Source organism: Aquila chrysaetos, chromosome 11 (genome assembly GCF_900496995.4).
Source record: "Aquila chrysaetos chrysaetos chromosome 11, bAquChr1.4, whole genome shotgun sequence".
Classification (NCBI taxonomy): Eukaryota; Metazoa; Chordata; class Aves; order Accipitriformes; family Accipitridae; genus Aquila; species Aquila chrysaetos.
The window spans coordinates 31,181,079-31,204,080 of NC_044014.1; the positions used below are offsets into that span (position 1 = coordinate 31,181,079).

A 23,002-nucleotide genomic window follows, 5' to 3' on the forward strand; every position below is an offset into this window, starting at 1 on the left:
TTTATGATTTAACAGAGGGTTACCCCTATGCTTAATAAATTCTAGATAGGACGTTGGTATGTTTTAAGTGGCGCTTTGTGTACTCTATGAGTATTGAACTGTGCTGTTGAATGCGAGGCACTGCAGGGACACCAAAGGGTACTACGGCCTTTTTTGGTACTTTCACAGCATCCTTAATACCGGTCTTGTGTTCCCCTCGGGTGTCTCTTCCCCCTCCATGTGAGTGCCGCTGCCAGACTTGCACCACAGCCACTTCGAGTCCGAGGAGTGGAGCAGGCTGGTGCCCCAGGAACCCTGCGAGCAGCCCTGCTCCAGGTAGCTGCCTACGAGGGAAGGACACCTCTGCTGCCACTCGCACCCTCCCGTGCCTTTGTTACGAGGCTCTGCGTAGGGCCGACTCACACCTTTGTAAAGGACTTCCCCAGGCTCCGTGGGTGTCTTAACAAACAGAGGAGATGGCGGTTTGCTTTCTTGGCTCACCTAGCCTCTACCGCAGCCTGCGCTGCTGCTGTGAGTCACTGCCCGTCAGGCGCTGCCTTGCCCCCTCTCCTCGGCCGGCCGAAGTCTGGCACACCTTCCCTTGCTGCCCGCAGCAGCTCTCAGGGGCAGGGATGTAACAGGCTGGCCTTCACCAGGCAGGCTCTCGGCTTGTAAAGAGTCTCCCACCCGAAATTGGCCATAAAGCTAAAGACTTTCACCAATGCGTACGTGACCAGAAAGCATTTTGGTTATTTTGCACAGAAGCAAGTTAGGAGGATTTGTTTGTTACAGAAACTCAGCTGAGGGAGAAGTGGCAGGTAATCGCTCCAGCTCCACCAGGAGGGAAGAGAAATCGAATTAAGCATTTCAGAGAGGACCCCACTCCTCAGTACAACCCAATAATCCCAGATTGCTCAAAACAAGGTCTTCAACTGTTACCCAGAGAAGCCAAGAAAAGCATTCTCTGCTCCAGCTACTCTATCTTCCTTGTCTTTGGAAGACCTGCGGTACTTTTTTCCATGTCTTTGAAAGCTATACTCGGGATACATGTTCAGTTCTGCATGTGGCTGCTTCTAACAAAGAACCTCTAGTCCGTTTGGAAAAACTCTGTGTGTGTGCACACCCACGCAGCAAATTCAAGGTACTGTGGTTGAAAGGCTGCCAGGCCCAGCTGCATGCTGTCTCATGAGAACATTTGTTACAGTACAATGCAGCCTGGAGTTTAGAGGAATGGAAAATCCTCAAAGAAGGAACAAAACATGCAGGGAGCCTGATGTTCAAAAACCAGGAGAGCAGAAGAGCCAGAGAGGAACCAAATTCCAATTGCGCAGCCAGACCAGAGATGTTCTACAGCCATGGTAGAAGAGGACTGAAGGCCGCTAAAATCCATAAATCCTGCTTAAGTATTCAAGAGTGGTAAGAAACAAACGCGTCATTTTGTCTAAACCTGTGTTTCTTACTGCACCCGAGTGAAGGCTGGGTGATTTAGACATAGCAGCCGTGTGTCCAGGGGCTTACATTGCAGTGCCGTAGTTGGCAGGAGTTACCCATTAGGTGTGTACCTGGTGCCAGGGCTTCCCGGCTTTGAGAGCGGGGCTCTGCGCAACTGCCGGCAGCGGTGGAATAAAGAACCCAGACATGTGAATCCAGTACAGGGATGGAAGCGCAGCTGCAGCCACATCCAAATGTAAGTTAACTAGGCAACGTGCCACAGCATTTTCTGTTAATCATCTTGGAAAGGAGAGGTACCACACCCTTTGGTTGCAATTATTTTTTAATGGAAAAGACGAATCAATGTTTTACATAAATATCAATTAGTGAGAACAAGTCAGTTGAGTAAGTAAAGGAATACATACCCCCAAGTTTTAGAGGCTCATAATGAACTGACAAAGTAGCACACAATGACAACTACAAGGAATTATAAGAGGTGGGCTGCACGTCAATCACCTTCATTAAGTTCAACTGCTAATCAAATTAGGCTATTATTGGAGTTGGTCACAGTGCAGTCTTCCCATGCCACAACAAGGACACGTTCAAAGGGGAAAGTGAACTTCAAAAACATCTTTCTGCTTCCAGCAGAAAGCCCCAGCTATGAAAGTACGAACCACTCGAGTGGTCCACTGATGTTAAGCCCTTTTGGGGTCTGGTTTCAGACGTGCAGTGTCCCCATCTCAGACTAAAAACTTATTTTTAACCAAATGCACAGGTTCTACCAGACGGGAATGTGTTCACACTGAAAAGGGATACCAAGATTGGATCTTGCTAGTAATTTCTTTTCTACAGGGTTGTGAAGAACTGCAATCACTTTTATTCCCAGACAGGCTGCAGGGATGGGGAGAAGGGGAGGCTATTGTTATAGTCATTAAGAGCAATTTGTTAAGTAAGTAGAAGCTGCACCAGAAACTATGTAACTTCACAGTTTTTCATGCAAGCTGACGGGCGTGATCCACATTTCCATCTAACATCTCCACACTCTGTCCTATGGGCTCAAAATGCTGAATACCTGAAGAGGCATTGCTCATATTACGTCCACAGCTACAGGGATCAGAGTTACTTGACCCCACTTCCATATGCATAACAACATGGAAACCCACAGATTAAATATCTTTAAAATGGATCAGTGGGAGCCAGGCAGATTGCCAAGTTAGTGTTTCCCAATCAAGGAGCATGACATCAACCTGATGAGAAGGCATCAAATTCCCCAAATATTACCTTCCAATATTATGTGGCTAAGATGCTTGCTTTCCAGTGGTTTAGTCAATAAAAGTTCATTATGAATTATCTAAAACTAGCAGAAATGTACGAATTTAATCTTACAGCTTTTTCAGTGAAATTCAAATAGTTATTAAATGCAGTATGATCTGATCTACTGATGCACGAAAATTAACACCCCACCCCGTTCTCTGAATGGCTTAAAAATTTGGAAGCAAAGTTTTCATTCAAAACCAAGCTACCAATTCTCCTGTCACGTGTCAGGTCCCATAAATTCATGTCTTCTTCAAAATCTGGCCTACACATACTCAGCTGGGAGACACACCAATACAAGTTAGCAACTGCTCAATAAAAGAAATTGCTTCCAAATACAGCCTAAGTTATCTTGCAATCCCAGTAAGCGGGAACCCAACTCACGGCAAAGTTGTAGCAGCTAAAAGGAATGGCAACACTTCTGAAGTCACTGCCAAAGGTGGACCTTTTACAGCACCAGAGAGATTTTGCTTTATACTTGCACTGGCTTCAACATACTTCAAGTGACAACCCATTAAAGGAGATTCACGTAGTCCCATAACAAGATACGAATTTACTAACACCTCTATAGTATCGGATTGCTTATGCTCAGTGGGTTTACATTTCAGAATTAATCCTAACGAAAAGGCATCTTCTGCACCGTAACTCTGTTATATGAGTAATCTTTCTTTTTGTTACAATTTCAGAAGAAAAAGCAGATGGCCAAACACAAAACACAAGAATTCAGCTGGCTGCAGTCACTCAGCATGATGTGCGATTGATCAGCAGGAAGGGGATGATTCTGATGCTTCCAGTTCTTCACATCTAAACAAATTTAAAATGGGGTTATTCTCTTGGATAAACAGAAAGCAACACTTGGAAAAAAACATGTATAAGACATCCTGGGGAAAAAAAAAACCATACTGAAATACTTCCTAAAACTGAGTATCTTGCCTTTTAGGGTTTGAAGTATGCCTGCTAAGAAGGACTTTTTTCATGAATTTCAAAAACAATGATAAACAGTTACCTTGGCAGAAAGGAAAAACATCACGTCAGCTGTAAATACTTTACCGAGATAAAAAAGAAGCTGCCTGGAAATTTAGACGTTAATTGCATGTTCTAGTTACAATAGAAGTTACCAAGATTTTACCAAGTGTCAATCAGTTGAAGAGTGATTTACTCAAGAACGTAAGTAATTCCCTCCCTGGCTTGTGATCAAAAGAGGAATAATGAAAAAGCAGTACAGTCCAAGCTGTTAGAAAGGTATATGTGGAGGAAGTCACAATGCTGTTAAACATTACATTTAGAGAACTCTGAAGACAACAGTTAGCTGCCAGCGTCTGTATTCTGTACCCCCAAGTCCTGTTTAGGCTCAGCTGTTCTGATACATCCTGTGCATCCTACCTGCAAAGGAGTCCGATACAGCCATTTTTCTTTATCTCCATTGAGTTTCATACAGGCAAAAAGGTCACAAACTGCAGGAAGGCCGAAGTCCTGAAAGAGAAGTCACCTTAATTACTGATCTCCAAACATAAATACATTCTGATGCATCTTCAAATTCTGTCAAGTGTTCAAAAATAACACTGACTTCTGAGTCTTTGAGATTAATACTTTCTTCATTTAGTAAAACGTATTAACTTGTTTTGTGTTAAATGCTGGCCTCATCTACTCAAGTAACTAAGTAATAATCACTAAAAACATTAAAAGAGCTAAGAAACCTAAAAAATTGTCAGTCAGTATTATCCAGAAGAGCTATGAATTTGGAAGAGAAGGCAGGCATTAAATTCAGTAAAACGATAAACCTGACACATTGGCTTGAGACACAGCAGTAACAAAAACTTATGCTCACTTGTGCTTTCTTGCGTAGAAGCCATTTATCTTCCGCTGGAGGTGGGTTAGCATTTTCTAAGTTGTTTGAAGTCAACACCCAACTGTTTACATTCAAGGGGAGGTGGAATGGAGCCAAGAGGTCTAGGAAAGGAGTCTTGAAACTATTATCTGCTTTTTCCCTACTCGCTTTTTCTTCTGCACTTTCTGCTTTGTGCTCAGACTTGGCCAGCCAGCTTGTCAGAGGCCTTTCGAGCAATACTTTCAAGGGTTCTGCGATCTCTGCTGAATAATCGGCTTTCTCTGCACTAGCCAGTTGCCCCGTGAGCTGCTGTGCGGGGTTAAGCCAAGTATTGGCAGCAGACTTGGTCTTCTCGTGCTCAGGGTTCAGTACATCTTTCTGGCTGACTGGAACTCCATTTTTATCCTTCCCTTCTTTCTTCAGAAGCCATTTACACAGAGCCTCTTTTCCACAGTTTTCATCACACACACATTCTGAAAAGCTGGCACACAGCTCATTAGCTTTGCACACATCTTCCACTTTAAATGGGGCCTGGGGATGCTGAAGAAGCCAAGCATTTACAGCAGATGTAGTAGGCGATTTCTTTCCATCAAGATGCTCATTCAGGCACTTCAGATTTCCCAGGTTCTCAATTTCCACACTTTTGATCTGGCTGCCACAACAACTGGTACATGTTTCAGCTTTGAGGAGCCAATCATTCAAATTAAGTTCTTCCCTAAAAGGTTTAAATTCATACTTCCATTTCTCATCTGAAGCAGTACTTCCATTTTCTGTGTTGGGAGTAAGCAGCCAGTCAGAAAGGTCTATCTCTTCTTGTCCAAGGGATTCCAATTCCTCCACCTTTTCAACAGTGGAAAAGGACGAGTTGAAAGTAGAGATAGAATCCTTGCGGCCAGGGGAGTCTGTCTTCCCAGCAACATCACGCTGTTGATTCTGCAGGAGCCAGTTTTCCAAATCTTTCAGATTTCCCCAGGCTTGCTCAAAATAACAGACTTTGGAAGAATTTAAATCCTAGTAAAGACACATTGAAATGCATCTATTAACATTAAAAGACAATGTTCAGTAAAGGCACAGTTACAGCTTGGAGCATTCTGATAGTAAGTGCAAAAGTATTAGTTGAACACAAGGCAGAGTGAACAGAATTACAGAAGGTTTAATTCCCACCATATTCCACCTGCAATCGGACACTGTGTTTTCCCCTTTATTAAAAACTAGGTTAGCACATGAAAGGCTTACCTGGCTGGGCTCTGACACACATTTTTGCGTAACCCATTCTTCAAGATTGGTGCTAGGAACATACGGAGCCTGGCAAACACCCACAGGTCTGCTTCCAAGTAACCAGTCAGCAAGTGAGGCACTCACTGTCCCACACAATGTTTTCTGCTGAGAAAGAATGTTCTTGGTTATGAGAAAGTCCAATTGCTGAGGCAATCTATGGTGAACATCAAAACAGGCATTCAACATGCATCAGAATTTCTGAACCGAAAGAAAAACCAGTCCCTTCTAATTAAGAAAAGGTAAATCTTCATTCGTCTCTATGACTTTAAGCCACTGCACTGATAGATTGTTTTGTGATCCCAGGTTCTTAAAAGAGAAAATGACAAGAAAGGGAAGCAACAACTTTTACCAGACACAGTTCTGGGATGTGTAACCCAGCCATAACCCTCCTTCTGACCACAATTCCCATTCCTAATTTGCTACCCTGCTTCACTGGTGCTGTTTCTGTGCAGAGCCCAACATGAGATTTCCCACAAATTTCTGCATTAAAAGGCATCTGATAGTTCCAAGTCCTGGCTTGACAACACCAAGGAACTTTCAATTTAAAAATTCTGACTGACAGTCACACTCCAAATTCACTTTCATACTATGTTCTTGTACACCTGTTCCTGGAGCAGCTAGAACATCAGATCACTAATGCTCACCACAGCGGCTGTTACTGGCTACTCAAACATCTTAACAAACAAACAGAAGTCATTACTCAAGCTTGTGTAACATACTGTGCTTGAGTTCTCCTTTTCCCTTTAATACAATTAAACATTCATAGATACAAGTCTTAATCTTACCTGCTCACAGTTCATCAGGGCACAGTTCTGCCCTGGGAACCAGGGAGAAGTATTCTCTCTCTCTGAGGTCTGCTGTAAGGAAAGAAAAGTAAAGGTTAATTTAAATCTCAGTTTTGTCCAGTTTCTAGGATGAATTCCACAATAAAGCAGAAGTGCAGTTACAACTGGTCAGTTCTTTGTGGCTAACGATTTTCTCAACATTTAAAAACTGAATGGAGAAATATTTACTATAAAAGTACTACCTTCAGTCCACTTCCTTTAAGAGAATGATCTCCAATAATACAGGAGATCTGCTGCTTACGTAAGAATCCCAAAATATTTATATCGCAGAAAGCCACCTATGATGTATAACTATTAATATCTATAGAAAACTGTGACGTTAATTTTTCAGTTGCTGGAATAGAGTGAGAATACAATCATCACTCCCTCAGTCTCTGCCAAAATATATTCAAATAACACATACAGAACTAGATCTAAGCTCAGTCAAAATCAGAACTACATGCAATAATTAATAAACCACTGTGGATATATTATACAGCTAGAACTACATGACTCGTACACAAGATCCATTCAAGCTATGTATCACACTACTGCCTCAAAAAAAATCTTTTTTTTTCAAGTATTCCAACCCAGAAAAGTCTTGGTGCTTACCATCGTTTTAATGGAACCAAAGGAGGTAATAGCCTGGCGAAGGTAAGATGTGTCAGCCTCAAAATTCAGGATGGAAGACTCCTCTGGTTTAAGAGTAAGACTTTCCAGTCTGAAGGAGCAAGACAATAGTTACAGAAAAAAAAAAAAAAAAGACCATCATCTTCATCTGTCATGTTTTGGGAATCAGTCCGTTATTTCACAAAAAGGCTTCCAAAAGGCTTCACAAAAATCAGATTAAATTTGTAAGACAAAATAAATACCAATTGTGTTAGCTTGCATCATAAAATATATTTACCTCTCCAGGCAAACTGAAATCTGGTTTGCTAGTTCGTTACTATAGGAGCGTTCCAGCTGATGAATAAGGCAATTGAATTGTCCCAAATACTGCATGGAAGACAAAACACATGTTATTGTTTTGGCATCTAAGATTAAAATTGAGAAAATACTTGCAAGGACAAAGTTTACTTAAAAATGCCAGTGCAACAATTTAGAACCAAATCTCACCCAGTAGAGCTGCTGCGCCTGCTGCTGCAACGCCTCCTCTTTCAGCTGCTGAATGAGATCTACCTGCTCAAACAGCCAAACTTCACGACTGCGCAGGCATTCCAGGTGGCGGCTTATGTGGCTGTGAATCTTCGCTTTTACCTGTAAGGTAACATGTACCATTTTTAGAACATCTGTCAAACAGTATGAACAAACATGCTGCGCTGATTACAAAATAATGTTTATCACAGATAAGTGATATTTTTGGAGCAAGTTATTTCTCAAAAACTAACCACAGTCACCAACAGCACCACATGACTCAAGTTGGTAAAAGTTCCAAGGCTACCTTTAAAGAAATATCAAAGAACAATGTTATTTGCAGTATCTCTCTATTCTGATGTTTCAACCAACAGCTTTAGGAAATTCTGCATGCCTAAGCTAGTAATACAGGAATACCTTTATCAAGAGCACCACCAAATTACACAGCAAGATGCTTGCAAGTCTCTAGGAAAACTTCAGACCATCATCATAATAGAAAGCACTCTGGAATAATAAAAACTGTCATTAAAGTCATGTTACTTATTAAAACATTTTCTAAAAAGGGGTTAAAATTACCTCCCGCCAGTTCTCTTTAATCTGTTGTTCAGCTTTGACAATTCCAGATATAGCTGTTTCCAAGTCCTTCTTTGCTTGAAGGCACTTTGCCAGAGGCTCACTGCTGCAGGAATTTCTACTCCTGTCTTGTGGTGGACTCATTCTTGAAGTGTTCCTAAAACACAATGAAAAAAAACCTTCTTAATAGTTTCTATTCCTCTTCAACAGAAGAGGAAGGGCATCACATGAAGAACCATCTGTTCTACTTCGCTATAAAGGTGAACAAAAAAAAAAACCCTAAGACCCTACACCGATGCAAGTTTTCTAAACATAGATAAAGCTTTCTGCAGGAGCGACAATGGTCTCTCCAACACCTCAGCCCACAGGATTTGCACAATCACAGGAAAAACAACAGGTATTTGACAACAGCTTCAACCGCAGGAGCTTAGGCAATCCTCCCCTGCCATTCCCCTTCCTCTGGCACTTATGTCTAGCCAGCAAACTCCAGCAGCTGAGGGCTGATTCAGGCAAAGTTCAGCAGCTCTGCCGGAGCTGGAGGAGAATGGCCCGACGAGGTGCAGGAAATGTTTCAGTCACCCTTTTTTCAGCTGCAGGCAAATGAACTGGCTCCCATAAATGAGAAAATTCTAATACAGTTTGATCAACTGAAAAACCAAGTGTTGATACACAGATCACTCTTTACTAAGCTGCAAAAGCTGAAACTTATAGCAGCTGCCCATTATATTTGTCATGGTCACAGCCATGGTAACTTACTCAGCTTCAGCATATCCTCAAGTAAAAGGGGCTCAGATACAAAATTTCTACAGAAGTTACACTGGTATGGATTCTGCAAGTATGGGAAAAAAACTAAATATGGATTTTTAGTAAAAATGAGAAGCATCAATATAAGCATTTTTTCTAAACAGTGGGTATTTTGTTACTGAAGAGTTTCAATTCTCCTAGTTTCATGGGGTTCCTGAAGCACTAACTAAAGATTCATAGTAGACATTTAAAACAAGTCTTCAGCAATGACAACTGTGGAAGTTCCCAGCAGAATTAATTAAAGCATACAAATGTGCCAATCTAAGTATTTCATAGAGGGAAACTGAAAAGAGTATTTTGAATATGACAGGACGACCACAGAGCTTCTGTTACTGAGCAACTATTTAGTCTGCAATTTCCAAGCCCCAGGACCATATAAACTACAACCCAAAAATCCCTCTACAGCCAAGACGCACCAGATATATCTAAGTTGTGTATTTCAGAGAGCAGAGGGCTAGGAGTGGTTCACAAGTGGAAGCTGACAGAAAAAGCCAGGTTTGCTGTGAGGCTGCGGCAGAGATTCCATCTCCCTTGATTCCCTCCACACCACGGGCCTCCCGTCCCCTGGGTGCCCCCAGCCACAGAGCAGGCACAGAAGGCACCCCAAGTCCCTGCATGCAACTGAATCCCATTCTCACCATAACATCTCATCTTCTAGGAATCGCAGAGCACAACTACAAGAGAAGTGAACTTGAATTTATTTTTTAAGCCTATGTTAATTTTACACCAAATTAGACAGGGTGCAAAAGTCCAACGTATGTCATTCTCCCTTCTGTACTATTAATGCCAGGTTTGTCCTTGTATTTGCATACTCTAATTCATCCACAGGTTCAGTTCTGTAAGGTTTCATGATCTTTACCATGCTAGTGATGTTCAATAAAAGGTAAGATTTCTCTTCACAACACCGCTTAGATTTTACCTTGCTTGTCAACTCTCTCACGTACAACCTACAGGAAAACGTAAGTGGGAGCCCTAGCTCTCAGATGTAATCTAAAACTATTAAAGCAAAGGCAGATGGAGATACACCCAGACAAGAAAACAAGGATGTAATAGGTATATTAAAAGCTACCATATACTCAAAAGTAAACAAAAAAATTGTTTTGTTCTTTATTATTTCATTCATCATACTCTTACATAATCAAGTCAAAGCCTGAAAGGCTAAATGTAACTGCGATGTTTGCTCGCACAGTAGATAATGTACTTAAGAGTTTTGTGAAAATTATGTTAAGCTGTGTATCTACAAATGCCAAGTCCAAAGTATGCTGCATTACCATTTATGTGTTTTCTGAGTTTATGCCACTAGGGAATTGGGCTCAATGCCTGAAAAAATCCTACTTTTTCACATTTTGCATTAGCAACTTCATACTGGCACAGTCAAATTTGAGAAACTTACACATGCTCCTCTAATGATCTCTGAAAATACTTCCATTTGTTGCTTTTCTGGTTTTGCATTTGATTGCAAGAGTCTCTCTCCAAAATGTATACAGAGATAATGAATGCAGCTTTCCTCCAGCCAGCCAGGTCTTGTAAAACGGCTGTTCTTATGCTTTGTTAAAAATTAATCAACAAAACTACCATTACTGTTGAGGATGAGAGTCCATCCATCCTTCTTTTCAATTTCTGCAAGCCTCTAACAAAAACAAGTGGGGTTAACTACCTATTTCCTTGCTTCCCAATTACCACCAAACAGCACTAGGAGGTTAAGACCTTTTCAGGTCCGGTGCTCTGAAATACCCGAGACGATACACTTCGGCTCAACAGTAGGAAAATACAATTACTTCTGCAACAGGATACATGGTTGCAGTACAGAGTCACCATTTTTGGCACTTTCCATGTCATCGAACTGTTTCCAACCCCACGGAGGTATCCCACCGTGGCTATACTGCCTCACGGGATGCACGCACACGCACATCGGCTGAACTTGCACTTACTTTCCGAGCGAAGGAAGCAACTCAGCAGCGTCCTGCTTATAAAGCCGTTTCCATTTTCAACCTCCTATTCTGCAGAGTAAGCACGGGCTCCAAAACGCTTTTAACCAGCCACGCGCAACTGTTCTCGGTCCCGCCGCAAATCCCGCTCCAAGCGGCGGCTCGCTGGCTGGCGCGGACCGGACCCGACCCGACCCAGATGACGGCGGGGGGGGGGGGAGCGCAGCGGGCGGCCGCCCGGCTCCCTGCAGCGCGGCCGGCGGAGGGAGAGGGAGGGCGCGCGCCCGCCGCCCCGCCCCGCCCCGCCGCCCCCCGCGCCTTATCGGGGCGGCCAGCCCGCGCGCCCCCGCAACCGCCGCCGGGGCGCGGGAGGGCCGGGCCGGGGCCCCGCGCGGGCCGGGGCCGCCAGCCTTTCTGCAGGGCGGGGACCGGGCCGAGGAACAGCCATTTTGCCCGTGCCCGGCGAGGCGGCGGCGGCGGCGGAGCCCCAGCCGTGCTCCGCTCCGCTCCCCTCCCCCGCCCTCTCACCGAAAACACCAAGTGCCTCCGAGCATCCCTCCGGCAGTTTAAACCGCAAAACCGGAACGCTTTGCGACAAAACCGCTATCGCTTGCAACTTCAGAAGCGTGGCAGTCCGCCCTTTTCAGCGAACAAACGCAAGAGAGCGCGCCCGAGGCCAAGGCATTCGGCACGGCCGCCTTCTGCAGCGACTAGGGCAAAAAGGGCCGCGAGCCTACACGGCGGCCGCGGGGAACCCTCCGGCCCTGGCCGCACGCAAACCCCACCACCGAGAGGCTCCCCAGGCCAGCGCTGCACCCCTGAAGTCCCAGAAATCCTTCTGGTAACAAACCGCACTTAACTCCTGCAGGGGCCGAAATGACACCTGCACGCGCAATTTTTATCACGCCTACTCTTGCTTCCACCATCTCAGGCGCAGATGAGGAAAGCACGTGTACCTGTCTGCGTGCAATCAGCAACAATGTTAGAGCTGTGAAACCAAAAGAACTGCCCAAATGAGGCAGGAAGATAATATTATTGTTCCTAATCGCCGTTTCTATTAACACCCAAAAGCCACACTGGAGAGTTGTCACTGCAAAGACCCAGCAGCCCAAACTCCTGGTCACGCTACTACTTCTCCTGGTGCCCTGAACCATCTCCAGTCTTCAGACAGGCTGCCTGCCCTCCACCCCTGAGGTGTTACTCCCCGTATTTGTCTTCCTTCGCTTTGATTTGTAGATCAGAAACTGCTGGACAAAAATCATTTTTTTAGATTTTAATTAAATATCACGTGGCTGGGGAGCAGAGGAGGAGGGAACAGCCCTTCCTCGCTATGCAGTTTGCTAACAGGCCAGCAGAAAACTGGTTTTACCAGCTTTTCACTTTCAGCACAACCATCCCTGCTGCCACTTCTGAAGATCATTGTTTTCCATTTCAAATGGGTGTTGAATAACCTCAAAAAGATGGCCCTGCAGAGCCTTAGCTGGGGAAAAGCTTCTGAAGGGAACAAAAAAATCATGTCAAAAAGACTCTGTTTATAGATGTGGAATGATTTCTTTCAGTTGGCAGGACGAGGCAGGCTGTTCCAAAGGTCTCTCCGACCTGACTTCATGTGGTTTTAAACCAGCTGGCTTGTTTGAACTGAAATCCCTCTTCATTTCCATTTTGCCACACCAAAAAACAGTAGTTCCTCTTAAGTAACTGTCCCAAATTAGGTTCGTGGGAGCTGTGGTCAGGGAGCAAAGTACTGTAAGTATGCAAGCCGAATCTCAGAAATTTCCATTTATCATCCAAACATAACAAGCATTTTATACAGTACAGCATTAAAATCACGAGCCAGTATCTATGTGGAGCTTCTGCTGGGGGGATTATTTTACTCCAAAACAAGTATGTACCACTGTATTTTGTAAGTCACAAGCCACATCCAGAAAAAATGACCTCTAACAGTTCTGAGTAAGAGAGACAATGAAATTAACCCCTTAAGGATTGATAATAAAAAAAGTTCAGGTAATATATTTTCTAAAATTCAGGTAGTTTTCGTCTGCCTGCACCGTATTGGATCTGTGCCACAGACCTGAACACACACAACTGCCTTTTCAGCCTATTTTAGCCCTGGAAGAGGCTGGTCAGTGCACAAAGCACGTGTACTGAGACATTTTCACAAGAGCTGGGTTCTGAAGAGTCACAAGTCACCAGTGCAGCTGAGACAAGAAGTCTAATCATCATTTTATTCCACCAATTGTGAATATATTTACGTACAGCACAGCAGGACCAAAACTAAAATCAAAAAATATCGGAAGGCCTGAAATCACTATGCCATAATTACATGCAATGCCAAAGCAGATATCCCAGAGTGGAAAAGACACACTGTTATCTTAACACAGATTTTACACTACAATACAACTATCTTTCAGACTTTTGCATTTAAAACCCTTTGGAAAACAACTGACAAACCCCTTGCTCTGTTTGAAGTGTATGGCCCCAAAGATAGCATTGCCATACTCTTTGTATATCCATCGATACAACCTTATGCACTCGCAGCATTACGAATGGTATTTTTTACATGACTGTCGGTTTTTTCCCCTCCCGTGACTGCATTCCTTACCTAAAACCCCAGCGGAAGACGACCTTGTTCCTCTGTCAGCTTTTCCCATTAATCCCAGCCACAAATACCGAGTTTAAAACTGAAAGAATGCCTAACAAAGTCCCTGAAAGCTCTGGCTCGAACCACTTACCAATTACCTAACAACATACATTCTCCAAACTTTCAGTAAACACGGTGCACGACAGCTCCTGATTGTTTTTAAGCCAGACTGTTATTGCTTATGCAACCTTTGAAAGCGCAGCTGTTGACAAAAGATTTTGACTTTTCAGTTAAGGAGGGAGATGACTTTAGGCGTGCTAGCAGCTTAACTTCTCACGGGCATAAAAAGAAAGCGAGATCAGTTAAAAAACCCCGCGTCTTCGTATTCGATCAACGTTAGCCCTCCACCGCACAATTTTAATTAATTCCCTGACTGACCTGCCCGGTCACGACCGACCCAAGCCGGGCCCGCCCGAGCGACTTCCAGCTGCCTCCTGCTGGGTCGCGTGCAAAGGCCGGACCGCAGGACAGCTCACCTCCCAGCGGGCAGCGGCGGCTGCAGCCCGAGCGGGCCGGGCCCAGCAGCGCTCCGCCGGCTTTGCGCGCCCGCCCGCGCTCCCCGCGCGGAAACGCGGCCTCGCCGCGCCACCACGCGCGGGGGTGCAGCCACCCCCTCCTCGGTAACGCGGGCGCGCGTTTCTCACAAATCGGCCTCGAGCAGGCGGCGACGCCGGCGCTGCTGAGGGAAAACCCTCACACGAAGTAACGACACCACCTCCTCCTCCTCCCCCCCTCGCACACCGCAAGGTAACGCGTGTCCGTCCCCACGGCGCGCAACCGCCGCCAGCTCGGCCCGCGGCGGACCCCGACCCCGGCCCCGTCCCCCCCGTCCGTCCGTCCCCGTCCCCCGCCGCGGCCGCGGCGCCCGGCGGTCCCCGGTGAGGTCGCGCTTACTCAGCCCCGGCTCCCCTCAGCCCAGCGCCGCCGCAGCCGCCCGGCGATCAACGGCAGCTCTCGCGAGAGCGCCGCCCCCGCCCCGCGCCGCCGCCCCGCCCGCCCCCTGGCGGCTCGGCGGAGCGTGCGGCGGCTCGGGAGCCGGGCGGCGGAGCGGGGTGCGCCGCGGGCGGCCCCCGCGGGCTCGGAGGGCGGCGAGACCCGGCGGCACGGCAGGAGGGACGGGACGGGGCGGGGGGGGGACGCCGCTCCACAAACCAACCAAAAAACCGTGAACCACAACAAAGCCGGCGCAGCGAATCCCCGCCGGCAGCCGCTGCCGAGGCCTCCGTCCCGGTGGCCCGCACGCAGCCAGCCCCACCAGAGCCTCCCCCCCCCGGGACGGGGCCTTGCAGCTCGTGATCTCTGGCACCCCCTCCCCTCTCCCGTGTTCTCTGTCACGGCGGGAGAGCTGCTCGGCGGGACGGCTGCCCGGCCCCCTCGGCCCCGCACGGCCCACGGGCTGCCGACCCGCACGGCCGCAGAAGGTCTCCGGGTGGCACGCGTTGAGGTCGCCGCCGACAGCCCGGCCGGCTCCAAAACCTCCGGCAGCACTGGGCCGCCCTCCCCGCCTGCGACAAAGCAAAGCAGAGGAGAAGGATGAAGTATGGAACGTGTCAGCAGATGTGGCAAGCCACCAGTTTTGGTCTCTTTCTGTCCCCGCTGGAAAATTCCCTGCGTGCATCGCTTGGTTTGGCTTTACATAGCGCTTTGCTTTGGTTTTGTGTTTCCCCAAGCGTGAAGCACAGCAGAACGCTTCCTAATGTCTGCCGTCACGGTTTTCAGCTGGGAAAAGGATCCAGTTACTATTCTGGAGGGTAGCGAGAGCAGGCTGCGCTGCTGCTGCCCATGCTTTTACCTATTCAAGGCAAGGAGATCCCAGCCTTCCTGGGACCACCCAGCCACCACCTCTGAGAACGCATGCTTGTGGAGCGCTGCCTTTTATAGGTGTTTGCACAGTACTTAAAACACACATTAACAGAGAAAAGGGGCTTCAAATGGAAACCGAAGTAGCTGTACAGCTCTGCATACATGTGGTAGCTGAGTCACCATTTCCTATGCACAGGAGCTCCTCTGGGCACAGACCAAGGAGCTGTTCTTTTGAATAGGATCATACTTGTGGTTAGGGCTCATGGCTGCCGCCAGAGTGCAAATAATTCAACCCTGACTTACGAGAAAGTAGCAGTCAGTCACCTAATCCCAGATGTGCTGTTACCCTCGAACCTGCATTTCAGGTATTTGGCTTCCTCGTCTAAACACGTAGGAGATGCAGAATGTGTTATATAATCCTTCTCTGTGTATTTGGATTTAAGAAAAAAAAATAGGACCAACCCTGTCTGACCTTGAAAACCAGCAGCGCTCATCTATTTGTTGTGTCCCCCTATCCAGTTACCCAGCAGGACTGTCACAGGTAAAGAGAGCAGCCTCTCTTGGGCAGGCAGGCATAGCGGACAAAGCCATTTGCTGTTATGTCTTCCACAGGCTTGACCAAGGCAGTATCATAATCCAGATGGTTTGAGCGGTTTTCGTGGAACCGCTCATGCTGGTAGATTTGCTTCACACGGTAAGCTCTGTGTGGATTCATTGCGGCTAAGGTTGTCCTTTCCTAGGAGGTTTTGCCTGTTGGATACATCTTCCACCTCACCCCTAAAGGAATTTCAGAGTAAGGAACCCTACGCATATTTGTAATGGGCTCTTTCCTCCCACCAGTGATGGCAGTACACACCGCTCCTCCCGCTGCCCTACCCTTAGCCACACCAGATGTGCCTTTTTACACAAACCTAAATAGAGGATCAAAAAATGAAATTTAAAATGGCATTAGCCTAAGCAAAGGACAAATTGGTAGTCTGCTAAAATAGGGACAAAAGGTTGGGTAGACATGTGATTTTATGGAAAAATAAACAAGATGATCTCCTCACGTTCAAACAGTAGCAAAGATGGAGACTTATGTACCGTGTTGCTCCTCAGTGCTGGATAAAACTGTGTATTAGTATTGACAACAAGCCTCCCACCAGAGTACAAAGAGAAGCATGTTGGATGCATAAAAGGGATCTACGTACACATCAAGAATAGTTAATCCAGATAAATGCATGCAACTTTTCCCTTGGGAAGTGTTTGACACCACGTAATGTGCTCCTGTACGCAAAATTCAATACTATTGCTTGCCGAATGGGAATCACGCATGTAGTCCTGCAGCTTAAAGCTCATCCTTCCTGACAAGCCACCACTTAGCTTTGCCTTGATTCGGCAACAGTGCTTAATGACCCTCTTTGTACACTCAAAGACGTTCTTCCTTGCTCAGCTGCAGCATGAGAATAAATGGCAGGGTGGGATTCATCCCTCCACAGCCCCTTGAAACAGGAGCCTCAGTAGAGAAGTGGAAGTTTTTCCTGCAGTTCTCAGGTATTGTCCTGCCAAACTGTACTACTCTGCACAACCCAAAACACAAAGAACTTGAGGAATGTTCTGTGCTGCAATGATTTTGTAGCAAGTTTTATGGGGTTTATGCACATGTTCTTAAAGAATGTTTCTGGTTCCTGTTTAGACCATTCCTCTTTCAATAACCGCAATAATTTAGTTGAAGAGAATCAGTTGCGGTAACTTCTATGTTTAACGCCCCATAATGTAATTTCCCTGTTCTGCAACTGTTGTGGTTTAACCCCAGCCAGCAACTGGCTCACTCACTCACACAGCCGCTCGCTCACTTCCCCCCCACCCAGTGAGATGGGGCAGAGAATTAGGGGGAAAAAAAGTAAAACTCGTGGGTTGAGATAAGAACAGTTTAATAGGACACAAAGGAAGAAAATAATAATAATGATGATGATAATAAAATGACAATAATAAAAGAATTAGAATGTACAAAACAAGTGATGCACAATGCAATTGCTCACCACTTGCCAACCGATGCCCAGTTAGTTCCCGAGCAGCGATCCGCCCCCCCCCCCAGCCCAACTCCCCCCAGTTTATATATTGGGCATGACATCACATGGTCTGGAATACCCCTTTGGCCAGGTTGGGTCAGCTGCCCTGGCTGTGTCCCCTCCTGACTTCTTGTGCCCCTCCAGCCTTCTTGCTGGCTGGGCATGAGAACCTGAAAAAAAATGCTTGACTTAGTATAAACACCGCTTGCAACAACTGAAAACATCAGTGTGCTATCCTACTAAATTTCATACTAAATCCAAGTATTCTCATACTAAATCCAAGACATAACACTATACCAGCTACTAGAAAGAAAATTAACTCTACCACAGCCAAAACCAGGACAGCAACTCTAACACACAGTTAAGCAGCAAGCACATCGCTGCCTTTTAAAAGGGAAATAAAGAAGTGCAGCACACTGACAGCGGCGCAGCAAGTACGGCGCAGCTGGAGGTGAAGCCAGATGCCAAGGCAGACTAACAAGCTGACAGCAGCTCCTCTCAGAGACAGCAATGGTCCCAAAGCAGAGTATGAAATTATAGAAGAGTCGTCCTTGTAGGCATCAGGGAAATTCATGCAGCTCCTGGGGGAATCAGCAGTTGCTTCATGCTCTGCCGCTGGAAGCGGGCTGTTTTCTCTTTGGCCCTGCCAGCCCGGGTGCACAGCCCTCCCTCCCGCATATCGTCTCTGACGTCTGTCCTTGGTCCCCTTCCAGGCAGGCCGTGACCTGGCACTCAGTCCCACAGCTGTGTGCCAGATCCATCCCCAGCCTTCCCCCAGAACTTGTCCTGCCCGTGGCCAGAGGCCAACCTCGCAGCCACCAACCCGTCCACGGAGCCGCGCGGGGCAGCAGTCAGTTGTGCTGAAGTCCAAGGCTTTACTTCCCTGCAGGGGATTTTCAAAGCTCTCTGTGCTGTATTTACTCAACTTGAATCTTTACTTTTGTGTCGAGCTACCTCAATGCCAGAAATAAACTAAATATTTTTGAACTCCCACACAAAGGGTTTCATATATAGACTGTAAGCAGATGTTTTAACAATCTTTTCCTGCACCCCATACTTGGCCTTTTTTCCTTCCTCTAGTTTAAGGTTTTCTCATTTCTGCAAACTGTTTTTAACTACTGTCTATTCATCTATCCCACAAATAGTCTATCCCCCTTCACACGAAACAGAAGTACAGACTACACCTAACTCCACATGCATCTTTCATTTAAAGAGGTTCCCGGAAGGGTTTTCTGTAGCTTCTTCAGGAAGTCTAACCAAAGGCAGAACTTACTTCTGGAAGCAATGGGCTGCAGTGAGAACCCAGCATTTGTGAATAAGGGTCCCGCCACAGAGGGGAACAAATCTCTTTACTTGTTGTGGTCCAAACATATCAATGTAAAAAATAAGAACCGAAGTTTTAACCAAAGAAGTGTCATCCCCGAGTAGAGGGACAGAGAAAAGGAGCACATTAACTTGTGATAACACAAATTGTTTCTCCTGTGCAATAGGGGTTACTAGCAATTGTAGAGGGAAATACCTTTATTTATGTACTACTACATCATGTATGCAATGAAGGCATTAGGACTCTGTCGTGGTTTAACCTCAGCCAGCAACTAAGCACCACACAGCCGCTCACTCACTCCCCCCCCACCCGGTGGGATGGGGGAGAAAACTGGGAACAGAAGTAAAACTCGTGGGTTGAGATAAGAATGGTTTAATAGAACAGAAAGGAAGAAACTAATAATGATAATGATAACACTAACAAAATGACAACAGTAATAATAAAAGGATTGGAATATACAAATGATGCGCAGTGCAATTGCTCACCACCCGCCGATCGACACCCAGCTAGTCCCCGAGCGGCGATCCCCTGCCCCCACTCCCCAGTTCCTATACTGGATGGGACGTCCCATGGTATGGAATACCCACCCCTTTGGCCAGTTTGCGTCAGCTGCCCTGGCTCCGTCCTGTGCCAACTTCTTGTGCCCCTCCAGCTTTCTCGCTGGCTGGGCATGAGAAGCTGAAAAATCCTTGACTTTAGACTAAACGTTACTTAGCAACAACTGAAAACATCAGTATTATCAACATTCTTCTCATACTGAACTCAAAACATGGCACCGTACCAGCTACTAGGAAGACAATTAACTCTATCCCAGCTGAAACCAGGACAGAGTCCATACCCTACGCACAGACCTGTTGGTAACCACATACCCAAAGACTCTGATGTTTGCCAACACAGCATCTTTTGTGTGATAGATGCCTAGGCAAGTAGGCTTTCCTAAGGGACCCACATGTTCTCTAAAACAAAACCATGAGTATGGTCATTTTAATCCTCACCCATTTTTTTCTGCTTTTTTCTGTTACTCATTTTTCCCTCCTGAAACCCTCCAAAGCTTCAGCTGGTAAACGCGTCTCAGACAGCAACCACTTCATACACACATATCCTTTTGCAGAACTGGGACATTCTTTGATGGCCAGAAATTAAATGTCTTCCCACCTATCAAGGGGAAAGCACACTCAGTTCAGGTATGACGGATAGGTACTGCAACTCACACATGCTTTACAAACAAGAGGAAATGTCCATGTATGTTTTGGGGGTTACAACGGGCTTGACCACATCCGCAGCGACAGCAGGAATGGCCCAATAGCTATGCAAAAATGCGCCAACACAAAGTCAGTTATTTGTCAGCAAGCGTGTTGCTGACTTCATCGGCAACCACTTCCAAGATAGTGATATTCATGTCACCAAAAAATTGTCGTAAAGGCTGTGCATACCTGTATTGAGACTTGCTAAGGCCAGGAGTGTGGCTTTTCTTCAGTGCCTGATATAATTCTCCCTGCGGTGTTTGGCTGAAAATACCCTCTGCCACAGTTTGCTGGCCAATCTACAATACACAGAGAAATACATTCAATAAGCAAAGTCACATCCCAACAGTGGTTCATTGATCCTAGACTCGGTGGCTCCTATGGCTTGAAATATTCAGAAAGGAGACAAATAATAAACATAAATCCTTAGTCATATTCCACATACTCCACACACTCCACACAGCCATTTTTTTACTAACTGCCTGGCACACTTGGGATGTTAAAAATGCTGTAAATTTAAGAAATGAGAACATGAATGCAAAAGTTTCCTATGCAAGTGTAGAGCTCACTGTTAAAATTTCAGAGACCTATGGTTTCCCGAAGGGCTGGGTTTTGGGGTTAAACCCCCCATGCCTCTCGGCCTGCAAGTGACTAGCTTTTGGGACAGGGCAGCCGCTTTGCATTTGGCTGCTTGGAGGATAGCTCAGATGCAGGCTAATGGAGAGCAGTTAGTGTTCAATAACTGGGCATGAAACTAAGTTTGAGTTGGCTTCACGACATGAAAAACTATTTATTCCCAGGGACTCACTTTGCATTTTAATTAGAAAACAAGCAAACAAAACCCACTTGATCCTGCACAGTGTATTTCTTTAGATCGTTCATTACCTCCTGCTTTTTATGGCAGGGTTGAGGAGATGAGCTTAAACTAGGCGAGGTTATTATCAAACATCTTCAGCAGAAGACAGTTGGCTTCTGTAATGCTGGAAAAGTGGGAAAGTGATACAGGAAAGAGCTGGTGTCTGGCACAGGGTAGGAACCTCCAAATTTAATATCCCCAATGGAGAGAAGTATTTTATTTTGTGTAAAGGCATATAATACCCAGATATTCCATTTTTCTAGGAGAAAAATAACAAAAAAACTGAAATAAGAACCTAATGAGGAGAAAATGCACAGGGAAGGCACAGATCTGGTGACCCAAGTGGGGTGCTGGCCCCACCACAAACACCTGTATTCGAACACGAGGGAAGGGCCTCCAGGGAGGCAAAAGCAGAGGAGATGGATGTCCACACTTTCTGCAGCCCCAGGCAAGGTCTCGGCGTCAGTGCTCAGGCACAGCACCAAAGGGCTCACACTAGGAGGGAGGGGGGCATGTAAACTGCCTATAATTTCAGTCAATTTTAACTAATCTAAAATCATTTTTACAAAGCTTCAACCTACTTCAGAAAACTTGTTCTATCACATAGATTCAGCCTGTAGTAAACCACCCGTGTGATTTTGATCACTAAACATTGTGAACTTTTTCCCCCATATAGATACACACACATGTTCCAGTCAAAATTGGAGCAGGAAGGGACTCTCAGTGCAGGTTTAAAGCACAAGGGCTGTTTTATCTGACAACTATGCTATGTTACAGCTCTAGAGATTGCTCTTATTTAAGTGAAGCGGGTTGTTGAACAACAGGCATCACGCAATCAAAACAGGTCTCTTCTGCTTTCTCAGAAACACTTGTCTCATATTTTTCCAAGATCCTTTTTAAGAAAGCAGCTACAGCAGCATGGCACAAAATTAACCCCTAATTCTACTGTTAGAGTGAGCTTGATGCTGAAAAAGCATGAAATTTAGCAAACACAGATCACTATGAAAACCAGGAAGAAACTGCAATATAAGCCATCACACCACGAACTCAAATTAGCGTACAGGCTTTCCTAAAACTGGATTCTCTGGAGCAATGGCATTTGTAGGGTTTTCCGGACAATGTGAACACAAGACAGCATTTAACTTACCTACACACAGGAATTTCTGCTCAGTCCCAATCTGGTGAAGCAGCTTGCACTACAGCCAGCACCAGAGGCAGGGCAAGCAACTTATCTACAACCATTGCAAAAAGCAATCAGAGGAGGTGAAAGGACTGACGTTTTATGCGTGTGTCATTACTGAGGGTGTTCTGTCTGTGGCAGGGCAGGGACCAGAAATGCCAGCTCCTGCCATTGCTGTCAGGGCAGTACAGTGCAGGTCAGATCGTGGCACCCAAGCCTGGATAGTTCTGTGTGCTTCGTGCACTGCAAAGAGCTGCCCGTCAGCAGTTGCATGCTGGAAAGCACAAACAAAAGGGTGTTTTGGCAAGGTTCACTGCACAGGGAGCTGTGACCCCATCTCTGCTTTACAGTAAAAATGGTAGGAGGTGAGCAGGGACCAGAAAATGCAGGGGACAAAGAGTGGGTCTGTACCGCCAGGCTCAGCACCAGGTGGAGCTAGGAGATGTAATCCTGGCCAGCGGGAGTTCACAAAAGCTCTTGACCCAGATTCATTATGTTACACTACCTTTAACACCACGGGGGACAAAATCTGTCCTTCATTACACTGCTGAGCCACTGCGACACCATTGCTGCTGGGGTTGCCTTTTCTGCCCGTAGGCGGGCAGGAGGTGGCTGGAACAGGACGGAGGTCTGCAGTGTCATTTCCTTGCTTGTGTTTCCCCCCTTTGTTTTCTAAGCTTCCTTCACATGTCGTCCGAGTGGCGTAGCCCACAGTATATTGAAAGGCTGATAATAAGATAGATGACAACTGTTTAGGTCACATATTAGATAGGATTAATACTTCTAAAGACTTACAAGCTACAGCTTAGT

At 46.0% G+C, this 23,002-nt stretch overlaps 1 protein-coding gene across 5 annotated transcripts; it reads right to left on the reverse strand.

The window, feature by feature from the left end:
- Positions 1–1,735: 1,735 nt before the first annotated feature.
- Positions 1,736–14,712, reverse strand: NCOA4 (nuclear receptor coactivator 4). Of its 5 annotated transcripts, none has more exons than XM_030031184.2 (10): positions 14,629–14,712; positions 8,365–8,518; positions 7,771–7,911; positions 7,562–7,650; positions 7,267–7,375; positions 6,616–6,687; positions 5,789–5,935; positions 4,553–5,563; positions 4,108–4,197; positions 1,736–3,528 (listed from the first exon to the last, which is right to left on the reverse strand). In XM_030031184.2, exons 2-10 carry the CDS (start codon positions 8,503–8,505, stop codon positions 3,523–3,525), a joined length of 1,806 nt encoding a protein of 601 aa, XP_029887044.1. In that variant the 5' UTR covers positions 8,506–8,518; positions 14,629–14,712; the 3' UTR covers positions 1,736–3,522. The 5 variants fall into 5 exon arrangements, with proteins under 5 accessions (XP_029887044.1, XP_040983358.1, XP_029887045.1 ...); XM_041127424.1 differs by lacking the exon at positions 14,629–14,712 and adding an exon at positions 14,476–14,556; XM_030031185.2 differs by lacking the exon at positions 14,629–14,712 and adding an exon at positions 14,113–14,232.
- Positions 14,713–23,002: the final 8,290 nt, after the last annotated feature.

What these genes read in the sequence shown, in the direction of transcription:
- NCOA4 (XM_030031184.2), bottom strand. Translation starts at nt 8,505, where the DNA reads ATGAGTCCACCACAAGACAGGAGTAGAAATTCCTGCAGCAGTGAGCCT. An exon ending in ATTTCAGTTTGCCTGGAGAG is followed by an intron (nt 7,376 to 7,561) that starts GTAAATATATTT and finishes TTGCTCCTTCAG; the next exon opens with ACTGGAAAGTCTTACTCTTA. An exon ending in CCCTGATGAACTGTGAGCAG is followed by an intron (nt 5,936 to 6,615) that starts GTAAGATTAAGA and finishes ATTCTTTCTCAG; the next exon opens with CAGAAAACATTGTGTGGGAC.